Here is a 13,215-nt window from a genome sequence, read left to right as displayed (position 1 = left end):
ACCCCACTGCCAAATCAGGATCACCTAGGGCAGGCAACACAGGAATGCATCCAGGCAGGTTTTGAAAGTCTCTGGAGAAGGAGAATCCACAATCTCCCTGGGTAGCCTGTTCCAGTGCTCTGTCACACTCACTGTACAGAAATGTCTCTTTGTATTGAGGTGGAATCTCCTGTGTTCTAGCTTGTACCCATTGTTCCTTACCCTATCACTGGGCACCACCAAAGAGAAACAGGCACCTTCATCTTGACACCTACCCCTTGGATATTTGGAGACATTGATAAGCTCCCCTACAACAATTGCCAACATCCTTTTATATATAGAATATATATATAGATATACTTTTATATCTGAATGTTTACTGACCCTTGAAGTTAGCCGAGGAATAGCCCTGTGGTACTGTCAACAACTTCCTTTTTGCACCACCTAGTAGTCTGGCCTTTGCTATTATGTCAGCAGGCTTCAGTGTGTGTGCCAGTGAGGCATTGCCCCAAGAATGAGAGAACAATGCGAAGGCTTAACCTTTAGTAACAAACTGCACAGCATTTCAGTGATGTCTGTTAGAAAGCAGCAATGGGAAATACCACATAACTGCTGCTTCCTCTGTGAGCTGGTGTCTACAACCTTCTTTAAAAAGGTAATTTTTCATAAAAATGAAGACACTGTGTGTCTTTGACTTCAAAGCAATGAGAAACCGTGTTCAAATACCTAGATGAATCTCCCAGTTATCAGTTACAAAAGCAGCATGTGTTCTACTATAAAACCCCTTAGTACCCATCTGCACTTTGCTGCTGACTTGCTGCATGGCCTTGGGCAAAGCATTTTACCTGTCTGTCTGAACGTGAGAAGAGGATATTTTTACCTCCTGCATGGTAACATTTTGTAGACTGTGTTTGTGACTGTTATGGTGTTCCATGTGGATGTGACCCTCTCAAAGATTTGAGCTGAAGAAACTGTCATTGCAAGAATTTTCGTAGCACCAAGGCCAGTATTGGATTTGCAGAGCAGCAGTCAGATTTTCCAGCTGAGTATGTACAAGCAAGAACTGATTCCATCCACCAAATGATCATGGGACACATTTCAATTCAGGTTTTATTGCCTGTTGCCAATGTGTAGTAAAGTACTGTGCATAGAAGCATCTATTTTTCCCAATCTCCCCTTCCCAATAGAAACTGAAAATGTAATTTCTGAAATTCAATCACTGAGTAGAAAATAGTTGGCCAAAATACAAAATACAGGATTAACCAGGTTGGAAAAGACCTTTGAGATCATCGTGTGCTATCACCCAACGCCATCTAATCAACCAAACCATGGTACTAAGTGCCTGGTCTCTTCTTAAATGCTTCCAGCAATGGTGACTCCACCTTCTCCCTGGGCAGCCCATTCCAATGGCCAATCACTCTTTCTGTGAAGAACTTCTTCCTAACATCCAGCCTAACCCTCCCCTTGCACAGCTTGAGACTGTGTCCTCTTGCTCTGTTGCTGGTTGCCTGGGAGAAGAAGCCAACCCCCACCTGGCTACAACCTCCCTTCAGGTAGTTGTAGACTGCAATATGGTCTCCCCTGAACCTCCTCTTCTCCAGGCTAAACATCTCCAGCTCCCTCAGCCTCTCCCCATAGGGCTTGTGCTCCAAACCCCTCCCCAGCTTTGTTGCCTTCTCTGGACACATTTGAGCAATTCAACATCTTTCTTATACCCCAGGGGGACCAGAACTGGACACCCAAAATTGCTCAGGTGTTTGTGACTTCAGAAATTGTTTTTGTTACTGCTTGAAAATTTCTAACTGGTTTTCTGTAGGAGTTTCAACAGTACCTTATTTATTAGCAGTGACAGGATGAGAGAGTTACTGCAGAGCATAGATGTAACCACAGTTTTACATGCACGTTTTACATTTACAGCTGCCAAAAGTTGCACCAAAAATATTTTTTATTTCACAAAATGTTGTTGATGATGATGTCCCTGCACTGATTTTCTGGAAGAATGAACAATGTATAGTGGAAATGTGAGAATGTCAAGTGCAAATCCTGGGCCACAAGGATGATCAGAGGGCTGGAGCACCTCTCCTGTCAGGACAGACTGAAAGAGTTGGGGTTGTTCAGTCTGCAGAAGAGAAGGCTCCGAGGTGACCTAATTGTGGCCTTCAGTATCTGAAGGGGGCCTACAGGAAGGCTGGGGAAGGACTTCTCAGGATCTCAGGTAGTGATAGGACTAGGGGGAATGGAATGAAGCTGGAGGTGGGGAGATTCAGGCTGGATGTGAGGAAGAAGTTCTTCACCATGAGAGTGGTGTAGCCCTGGAATGGGTTGTCCGGGGAGGTGGTTGAGGCCCCATCCCTGGAGGTGTTTAAGAGCAGGCTGGATGAGGTTCTGGCCAGCCTGATCTAGTGTGGGGTGTCCCTGCCCATGGCAGTGGGGTTGGAATTAGATGATCCTTGTGGTCCCTTCCAACCCTGACTGATTCTATGAAATTCTATAAGCTTCAACATTGCCTTGAGTTCAGGGAAATTCACGCTTTCCAAATTAATCTCTCAAGAGTTGCTTTCTGCTGTCAAACAAAATTTCATTAAATTTAAAAATAAATTTTAGAATCAGGAAAACAAAATCTACTTAGTGGCTTCCTGTATTTTCCTCCACACTACTGGTGTCATTATTTAAAAATCTTTTAAAAGAATTTCCTTTTTACTATGTACAGTATCGTGATAGGATGTTGGGGTTTTTTCTTTAGATGCCTTAAGTTTGGCTTACTCATGGAAATAGAATATGCACTTTGCTCGAAAATAAGATGACTTTGAATTTGCTCAATGTTCATCTCATAAAGCCGTACTCCTGCACACTGTGAGGGAGCTCTTTAAGAGGTTTCACAACTATAGAGAAATAAAATCCTTGCCGCAATCGGTACTGTGAACTAGGCACAAGAGTAACAAGGCTGTTCAGAAAGACAGTGTGCAAAAGATCTGCCCCTGAATGCCAGGCAATCTGCCAGTGTCACCTTGCTTACCTCTGTGAGTGGTACACGCCCAAGTGATACACAGTCCTGGGGACTTTCTGAACTCTTAGACAGCAAATTGTGTTTCCACATACTTTACTTTTTATTCATGGAAGAGAAAAAGAGAGCTTCAAAATAAATTGCGCCTTCACAGCCAGCCAGCTTCTTGAGAATATGGCAATTAAGCTGTAACCACAGAAATCCAGCTGCTGAGATACCATATATCCTTACATCAGGACATATGATCTGTTTTCTCCATTGTCACTGTGAAGCGCTTCTGAAAATGTGGTCTCATTGTGTAATGTTTTTTTTTGTCCTGTAAAGCCTGGCTGGAAGTAAGGGCACAAGCACCAAAGACAGACATTCCCAGGAGAACCAAACCAAGCTCTTAATGAATACATGGCATAAATAATAAATAAGCTGGCAATAGCTATCCTAGGATTAAAATTGTGCTGTGGAGCTACTGGGAAAGACACAAACAGAATATTAAACAAAAGCAAATCTAGAGAACCTGGGGCAGAGGAAAGTTGCTATTCTCTTAAACTCTTTGAATTATACAAGTTAGCAGTGCCCACTCAGAAATTCTTTCTTAAATAGAATCTGCTTCTGCTCGTGGACAATTCTGGACAGCTGTTGTCCTCCTGGGCTGTAATTTCACAGAGAGAGTTGCTAGCCATTGGAGGAGGTGGAGTCACTGTCCCTGGAGGTGTTCACGAGGGGATTGGACATGGCACTTGGTGCCATGATTTAGTAGTCATAAGGTCTTGGGTGACAGGTTGGACTTGATGATACTTGAGGTCTTTTCCAACCTTATTGATTCTATGATTCTATGATCATTTCAGTGGAAAAGGGATAATTCAGTTCTTCACATTCCTTTGAAAATCCAGGTCTTACTCTGTATTTCCATTAGTGGGTTTATTTGCATTTACTGTAAGTTAATTCCAGAAAATACTCCTATTTGCTTATCTTCCTTAGCTAATATTAAAGGATTTTCAAATATTCCCATTCTCCTGCAGAAATAATCTATTCATTAAATAGTTAGACATCAGAAGAGTAGCAGGCAAGATTCAAGGTCCATGCTGAAAACTCTATGAGCATTTGATACATAGTATTGTTTTTTTTGGGCCTAGCTGGTGTTTTACATTTTTCTTTCCTCTATCATAGGATAATTTCTTCTTCCTCAAATGTGTTGTGCCAAACACAAAACGATAATGAAAAAACCCTGCAAAAAAAAAATCAATTTTCCAGCTCTGATGAAGGAAAACCAAAAATGGCAAACAGAGAAATTTGAAGAGCCCATAACATATGAGAAAATAATTGATCTCAGACTCCACAATTCAGAATGTCATTTTCTGTGGGTCAGGAATGATTATAGCTGTACAGATATGGATTGCCACTGTCATATCTGGGAAATCTGTTGTCTCAAGTTTAAGTTTTCATGTTTTCATGCAAAGTGATGCTCTTGTAACTTCCTTTGTGTCACAACTCTTTCCCAGGGAGGTGTATTACAGGCTTTGCAGGAGAGATGATTCATCCTGATGATGATTTGTGATTTGCAGGGTGAATAGAAGTCATAGAATGGTCTGGGTGGGAAGGGACTTCTGAAGGTCATCTAGTCCAATCCCCTTGCAGCAAGCAGGGGCATCCTCAACTACATTAGGTTACCCAGAGCCCTGTCCAGGGATGGGGCCTCAACCACCTCACTGGGCAACCTGTTCCAGTGTTCCACCACCCTCATAAAGAACATGTTCCTAACATCTGATCTAAATCTGCTCTTGTCTAGTTTGAAGCCATTGTCCCTCCTTCCATCACTACAGGCCTTTGCAAACAGGCCCCCTTCAGGTACTAGAAGGTTGTTATTAGGTCTCCCCAGAGCCTTCTCTTCTCCAGGCTGAACAACCCCAGCTCCTTCAGCCTGCCATTGTAGCAGAGGTGCTCCAACCTCCTGATCATTTTCATGGCCCTAATGTGCTATAACAGCAGATAAATGTGGTAGGGGCACATTCCTGCCCCATCCCTCCCAGCTTCTTCATACCATCTCTGCAGTCTCCTTTGCACCAAAGCAGCATGATTGATGCTTTTGTGGCCAGAAAGGGCATCCAGAGATTAGCATAATATTGAACAATGTGGCTACATACAGCTTGTGTTTTTGCAAAACAGTGCAGGATCTGTACCTCTCTGGGATGCTTGACAATGTTGTAGCAGCAATATTTTTATTAGCCATAGGATTCAATCTGTGAAGGTTCAAGTGTCAGAGGGAGGACTTACTGTGATCATTTTACAGGTTTCACCCATTCTCATACTCTGTCCTGTCAGCAAAATGCTCAGTATGTCTTGATAAATAACAAGTATCTACGTTAATAATATTAACAACTGAGTACAAATATTCCCATCTACTGTGTGTTCCTAAAAGCCTTACCTTTGATGATCAAATTGGGTTTGTTTTTCTTCCTGTAATTTTCAAACCTTTTTCTAACTATGGGCTAGTCTGCTGCAATGGATTTCTGGAGCTTAAAGTGAAACACACTTGTTAGTATTAATTGCCTAATTTAAGGGTCATGACCTTTAAATGAGATCAAATGAGATCTTTATTCATCCTTAATTATAGATTTACTTTTACTTTAAAAAGAATTCTTGCAGATGTAAATACACAGTGTAAAATTATACCACTGGATTCACAAAATGGCCTTTAACTTGATTGTTGCTAAAAAGATAATCAACATCAATCACAACATCATTTCCATTTCTAGGGATATGGTGGCTACATTGCATCAATGATCTTGAAATCCAGTGAACGGCTTTTCAAGTGTGGAGCTGTGGTGGCACCAATTACAGATATGAGGTTGTATGGTGAGTATTCCCTGCTCTATGCCTGTGTGATAGTCTATTCAAAATATCTTTAGTTCTGAGAGCTACTATTAACTTTAACTAAGGGCAGATAATATAACAGTATCAACTAGATGTGCCCAGGTGGCCAAGAAGGCCAATGGCATCCTGGCCTGTATCAGGAATAGTGTGGCAAGCAGGAGCAGGGAGGTGCCCCTGTACTCAGCACTGGTTAGGCCACACTCTGAGTACTGTGTCCAGTTCTGAGCTCCTCAGTTTAGGAAAGATGCTGAGTTGCTGGAACGTGTCCAGAGAAGGGCAACAAAGGTGGTGAGGGGTTTGGAGCACAAGCCGTGTGAGGAGAGGCTGAGGGAGCTGGGGTTGCTTAGCCTGGAGAAGAGGAGGCTCAGGGGAGACCTTCTTGCTGTCTACAACTACCTGAAGGGAGGTTGCAGCCAGGTGGTGTTTTCTCTCGTGTGGCCAGCAGCAGAAGAAGAGGACACAGTCTCAAGCTGCACCAGGGGAGGTTTAGGCTGGATGTTAGGAAGAAGTTCTTCACAGAAAGAGTGATTGGCCATTGGAATATGCTGCCCAGGGAGGTGGTGGAGTCACTGTCACTGGAGGTGTTTAAGAAGACTGGATGGGGTGCTTGGTGCCATGGTTTAGTTGATTAGATGGTGCTGGATAATAGGTTGGACTCGATGATCTCAAAGGTCTTTTCCAACCTGGTGAATTTTATTCTACTCTAGATTTCACTTCACTCTCTTGTTCTCTCCTTTAAATAAAGAGACAGCTCACATTGGGATTGTTTACCAAAACATGACAGATACAGTAACTTCTTTTTCTTTGGTAAAGAAGTTGTATTTCCAGTTTCCCACTGAAAGTCACTCAGGCCCCACATTTTCTGAGAATCCTACAGGTGTATCATCCTGAATCGAGACTTTTAATAGGATTGAATCTGTTATGGTCAGTGGTGAATTCCTTATGATACCAACCATGTGGTCATTCAACCACAGGATATCTAGTGCTGTGTGAGAAGTTTCTGGTACAGATTGTGATCTGTGAACTCTGATATACAGGAAATCAGAGCAAGTTACTTTAATGGTCTGTTAGTTTTTCCTTTGGTCTTTGTTTAGTTGGTTTGGTTTGAGTTGGGGGGGTTGTTATTCTGTTGTTTGTTTTGTTGGGCTTTTTTGTTGGGTTGGTTAGTTAAGTTTGGGGGTTTTGTGACAGCTTGGTTTTGGTTGTGAGGTGGTTTGAAACCTTTTTTAAATGGTTTTAAATAGTACATGTAAATTAGGATCTTGTTGATTTCATGGCTTAAATAGCTCCTCCTGATTCTAGGTCAGATCTGCTGCAAGGTGTTGTTTGTTGGGTTTTTTTTTTTGATGAATTCACAAACTTTTCGTTTTTACTTTCACAGCATCGGCGTTTTCAGAAAGATACCTTGGTGTTCCATCAAAAGAGGAAAATACCTATCAGGTATGTTAGCATAAACAAGTAATTGAAAATGACCATTTTGCCCTTAAAATGCAATTCACTTAAACCTCTGTGTTTGTTTACTAGGCATCCAGTGTATTACACAATCTTCATGGTTTAAAAGAAGCAAATTTGCTAATAGTTCATGGGACAGCCGATGGTAAGTGTTCAGAGACACAATTGTATTTGGAGTCAGAGATTCTAACAGGCAGGCATTCAAAGACTGATGAGGCACATAACTAGCAAGTACCTTTTTAAGTTTTATTATCCCTCTGATAAGATTTGTTGTTGTTGTTGTCACTTCTGATTCTAAACTCATGATGCTTTTCCTTGCTGAGTGTTTGCACCTTTTAGGTGCTGTGTGTTCAAATTTGTTTAAATCTCATAGACCACCGTCTTGCTAGTGAAAGGTGTTCTATGAATTATTAATAAAACAACATACATTTTTAATGGTATTTTAAATTCACTGAGATTCTGCAATTGAAGAAAGAATTATCAGAACAGTTGGTACAGCACCACACGAGAAGTTAAACTTTTCACTCCATGAGGAGTTAGTTCGGGACCTGCTGAGCCACTTGGATATCCACAAGTCCATGGGACCAGATGGGATCCATCCTAGGGTGCTGAGAGAGCTGGCGGATGTGCTAGCTAGGCCACTCTCCATCATTTTCCTCCAGTCCTGGCTCACTGGTGAGGTCCCAGATGACTGGAAACTGGCCAATGTGGTCCCCATCCACAAGAAGGGTCGGATGGAGGAACCTGGAAACTACAGGCCGGTCAGCCTGACCTCAGTGCCAGGGAAAGTGATGGAGCAGATTATCCTGGCAGCAATAACTGCGCACCTGAAGGATGGCCAAGGGCTCAGGTCCAGCCAACATGGATTCAGGAAGGGCAGATCCTGCCTCTCCAACCTGATCTCTTTCTATGATCAGGTGACCCGCCTGGTGGATGTGGGGAGGCCTGTGGATGTGGTCTACCTAGACTTCAGCAAGGCCTTTGACACCGTCCCCCACAGCAAACTGCTGACTAAGCTGTCAGCCCGTGGCTTGGACCACTACACTCTGTGCTGGGTTAGGAACTGGCTGGAGGGCCGGGCCCAGAGAGTGGTCGTGAACGGTGCCGCATCCAGCTGGAGGCCAGTCACCAGTGGTGTCCCCCAGGGATCAGTGCTGGGCCCTGTCCTCTTCAACATATTCGTTGATGATCTGGATGAAGGGGTAGAGTCAGTCATCAGCAAGTTTGCAGATGACACAAAGTTAGGGGCAGATGTTAGTCAGTTAGAGGGTAGAAAGGCTCTGCAGAGGGACCTCGACCGACTGGACAGATGGGCAGAGTCCAATGGGATGGCATTCAACAAGTCCAAGTGCTGAGTGCTGCACTTTGGCTACGGCAATCCCATGCAGAGCTATAGGCTGGGGTCGGAGTTGCTGGAGAGCTCCCAGACAGAGAGGGACCTGGAGGTGCTGATCGACAGCCGCCTGAATATGAGCCAGCAGTGTGCTCAGGTGGCCAGGAGGGCCAATAGCATTCTGGCCTGCATTAGGAATAGTGTGGCCAGCAGGAGCAGGGAGGTCATAGTGCCCCTGTACTCTGCTCTGGTTAGGCCGCACCTTGAGTACTGTGTCCAGTTCTGGGCTCCTCAGTTTAAGAAGGACATTGAGACACTTGAGCGTGTCCAGAGAAGGGCAACAAGGCTGGTGAGAGGCCTTGAACACAAGCCCTATGAGGAGAGGCTGAGGGAGCTGGGATTGTTTAGCCTGGAGAAGAGGAGGCTCAGGGGTGACCTTATTGCCCTCTACAACTACCTGAAGGGTGGTTGTAGCCAGGAGGGAGTTGGCCTCTTCTCCCAGGCAACCAGCACCAGAACAAGGGGACACAGTCTGAAGCTGCGCCAGGGGAGGTTCAGACTCGAGGTGAGGAGGAAGTTCTTCACCTAGCGAGTCATTCGGCATTGGAATGGGTTGCCCAGGGAGGTGGTTGAGTCATCGACCCTGGAGGCGTTCAAGGGGAGATTGGACGTGGCACTTGGTGCCATGGTCTAGTCATGGGGTCTGTGGTGTCAGGTTGGACTCGATGATCCTCGAGGTCCTTTCCAACCTAAGTGATACTGTGATACTGTAATTGCAGGGTAGTGCCAAAGCATCTGAAGCTTGAACTATAGGCACCCTTTTAGTAGCACCAATACATTCAGTAGTAGTTTAAGGCAGAGAATAGGTAAAACAGAGTAAGTTCTGACACATAAGGTATCTAGAAACCTAAGATATCAATCAAAAGATAAATTGTAATTACAGATTACTGCAGTATGTGTTTTTGAACTTTAACTGATCTAGGTCTAAAGAGCAAACTTTGATGCAGGCACAAATTACAGTGCTGCAACAAGCTTCTTTCTAGAGGTTTACATGCATACTTCTTCCCCTGAAATTTTCCTGGTGAATGTGGAATATAAGGTTTCTTACTCCTCAGTCTGTAGGGATAAGTACCTTGCTCTGCCTATATGCACAGTTGGCACAGTAAGGCTGGTACCCATCAGCCTGCCACCCCGGCATAAATTGTCCAACTTATGTTATGGATCCCAAATGTAAGCAGATGGGTGAAAACACTGTCCAGGGTTTCTTCCAAGAGCAGGGGAGAGAGAGACAGAGAAGATATACTGCATGACTGAGCAGGCATAAAGGTCTCAGACTTTGCTGATTGTAAAAGGCAGCAGCAATTTCTACCCCTGTGAACTCAGCACTGGAGGGAATTGGGACTCTGATAGGTGTCTGAGCAATTCAGTGTGCCCAAGACTAGGACTCTGATTGCTTGCTGCCCTTGCTTAATATCCCATCTAGTAACACCACCCAGCCCACTTGCAGGCTAAGCTCTGCAGGGCTGGGACACGGTAATAAAGTTGCCTGGTTTTACCACTCGTTACTGGTATGTTGCAGAAAGTCCGTTACCTAGAGTAGTGTGGGCTGTAATAATCCTGTGCAAGACAGAGGAAATCCAGTGTGCTTTCCTGTAACCAATTACAAACTGTCATGATGCTGGAGCAGAATGATTCTACATACTTCTAAACTATCACAACATGTGTAAATCTCTACATGCAGTGTGTGTAGAGAGAGGAGTCCTTGTGGAGTGCCTGGAGAGCACAGCTTCCCTTGGGGCATCCAGCTCCTTCTCTAGAACCTCAGCTGTTGTGCCCTGCATCACTGTTACTCACAGGGCTGTGCATTTCTGAGCAGGTAGTCAACTTAAGAGCTCCTAATTGCAGAGACTGGAAATGGTTTTGGCCAAAGCTGTTTAATAGATAAATATTTCATATTGGTGCAGTTTTATTTTTATTCTAATATCCAAACGTTATCTTGCAGCTAAAGTCCACTTCCAGCATTCAGCAGAACTAATTAAACATCTAATAAAAGCTGGAGTTAATTACACTATGCAGGTATGTGCATTTATATGCATTTAATGTAAACATCGTTCAACATTTAACCTCATGGTGCTATTTCTTCTCCAAGAAGGACCCTCCCTACCACAATGCCCTAGTATTACCTCAGTTTGCAGTTAAGGCTCTGTTTAACCTCATTTTTCATACTGTTAGTACAGACCTCATCTTCTTGTCACTCTTCTGGATTCTTTCTCTTCTCTCCTCTTTCTTTTTCCCACCCGTTTGTCCTACACTATGCAAAGTGCTTTCAAGTCCATATGCACTCTGTGGTCCCATTTTGCCTAAAAAGAGTATTGATTTGCATGAAACTAATTTCCTCTTATTTTCAATGTTTACATTTATAAAAAGGTAGCTTAAAACGTGAGAGCACTGTTCTGTCTCACCACAGCCCTATGGAGGATGAGGGTGCTGTGAGGGACAGGCTGAAGTGAGGAGGAGAGGACATGCTGCTAATGTACAGACTTGCATGGGACCCACCATGGAATACATGGATGTTGCTGCTGAGGGTTCTGATTGCGTTAAACATTCTTGAATATCTCAGACTCTGTGGTTTTGGGTCACTGCTCCACGTATGTCTGATATTGCACATTGCAATCCTCAACCTTACTGAAGCTTAGGTGAACCTGTAGTTTCCACAAAAGCATGTGAGCTCACACCAGGGCAGAGGAGACAACATGGGAAAAGGACTTTGTGTGAAATCTTAGTGGGGTAGGATCTGTTCCAGCTGTCCCTGTGATTTCAGCTGAGGTGATGTGAAGGCCTGTGAAGAGAGGAAGAAGGAGGAATGACAGGAATATCTCAGAAGAGCTCTTCTGAACCATTCTCATGCAACCTGGTGATAACCTGAGTTTGAGGAAGCAGCTGAAGCTTTTTGCCTCAGGCCACTGCAAGTCTCCTGATCTGAACCCTGTGGCCTGGAATTCTTCATTCAGCCTGCACATTTTTTGTTCAGCCTCACTTGGGAGAAATTTCTAGTGGAATTTGAATTGAGAGATAAAAATGCCAATGTTCACTCTAGGAGAGAGATGATGGGCTTTAGATAAGATAGGAAAGTAGTTAAAAATACGAATAAAAAGGTTTTTCACTGAACACTTAGAAGCTGGAATAGTGAGAGGTCCCTAAAAGCATGAGGTAATTAATCCTCATTGATGTTAATGGGATTTGGATGCTTAGACACTATTGAAAACGCCAGCTAAGTAAACTGTTGTAAGCACAATGACTGAGAATATAATTTTTTTTTTCACTTCTGCAGATCCCACTGCAGTGGTTGTTTTATGTGGGTTTGTATTCCAAGAGAATGAGTTTTACTTTGAGTTTTATTAGCTTTTCTTGATGCCTTAAAACAAATACTATCATCCTGTTGTCATCTAAAACATTTTGAAGATCAGAGAAAGAAAATTAGAGCCCTAAATATTTGGAAGGCCTTTTAAAAACTGTTTACTTTTTTTCCTTTCTCCTCTGCCAGATCTACCCGGATGAAGGTCATAACATTGCATCTGAGAAAAGCAAATATCACCTTTACAGCACAATCCTTGGTTTTTTCAGTGCTTGTTTAAAGGAGGAGACGCCAATTTTACCACAGGAACCTGAAGAGGATGAATAAGGAAGCTTATTTGTGTAGTACTGAAGGGGACTTACTTTGCGGCTCAATAAAACCTTAAATAAAAGTGACTGTAAGAGTGCAGATTCTGCAGAAGCTCAAGGGCAGCTAAAGGATATCACAGTGGAGCAGCACATTTACAGACGATGAGCTAATAAACTGGAATTCAACTACCAAGTCCAAACATATTACCAAGGGACAAAACCTTTACCTTTGTGGAAGGTCAGCAGTTGGTTACAGTTTCCTGGAAGAACTTAGTTTTGCATAAGTGTAGGGTTAGTGCATGTTTGTTATGTTAAGCCTCACTGTTGGTTCTGTAAGTGGTTGCTCGTTTTTTAAGTTAAATGCACATCTTTATTCATCTTTGCATAATGCACAACCGATCACAAGTATTATGGCCACTAATATTTTTAAAGGTGAGCTGCAATCTAACACTCTACTGTAACGTTACAATAAGTGCAATTCTTTTGCTCTCTATTACACATAAGAAACCACAGAGATAATAAAGGGCACGATATTTTCTCTAGTTTCTGCTCAAAGGGGATATATTGTCTAGTGCATCATATATCACTGATACTGAAGATGGTTTCTTTTCCCAATTTCAGCATTCACTATTATTGCTCTACCTACTAGTAACCAATAAGGGTCTTCTCGGTAGTGTGCTCTTGGTCTTTATGTATATACCCAGGACTCCCTAGGCAGAAAATCTTTCTGGGCTCAAATCTGTTTTTTTTTCCCCCCAAGACATAATTAACAGCTGTATTTAAAACAACATCTGCAATTGAAATCTTTCCCCAGTCCAAACTGTATCTATTTGTTTGCTTAAAATACATTTGAGTTGTGTTTCGGTATTGTTTATAGTAGTTAATAGTTTGCTGGTTACACTCTGATTTTAGAATA

At 43.0% G+C, this 13,215-nt stretch overlaps 1 protein-coding gene across 1 annotated transcript in view; it reads left to right on the top strand.

Annotated features, from left to right (window-relative positions):
• DPP10 (dipeptidyl peptidase like 10) overlaps nucleotides 1–12,841 on the top strand; it is a 324,986-nt gene extending 312,145 nt beyond the window's left edge. The window contains exons 22-26 of the mRNA XM_068139088.1: nucleotides 5,734–5,833; nucleotides 7,233–7,291; nucleotides 7,376–7,448; nucleotides 10,639–10,712; nucleotides 12,181–12,841. Coding sequence (XP_067995189.1) covers nucleotides 5,734–5,833; nucleotides 7,233–7,291; nucleotides 7,376–7,448; nucleotides 10,639–10,712; nucleotides 12,181–12,318 — 444 coding nt within the window. The 3' untranslated portion in view covers nucleotides 12,319–12,841. The remainder of the gene's footprint in view (nucleotides 1–5,733; nucleotides 5,834–7,232; nucleotides 7,292–7,375; nucleotides 7,449–10,638; nucleotides 10,713–12,180) is intronic.
• The last annotated feature ends 374 nt before the right edge of the window (nucleotides 12,842–13,215 follow it).

Source organism: Melanerpes formicivorus, unplaced genomic scaffold (genome assembly GCF_026170545.1).
Source record: "Melanerpes formicivorus ecotype bairdi unplaced genomic scaffold, bMelFor1.0.p_v2 SCAF_5, whole genome shotgun sequence".
Lineage (NCBI taxonomy): Eukaryota > Metazoa > Chordata > Aves > Piciformes > Picidae > Melanerpes > Melanerpes formicivorus.
The sequence above is the reverse complement of the archived record's forward strand: the minus strand, read 5'-3'. Positions and strand labels throughout refer to the sequence as shown.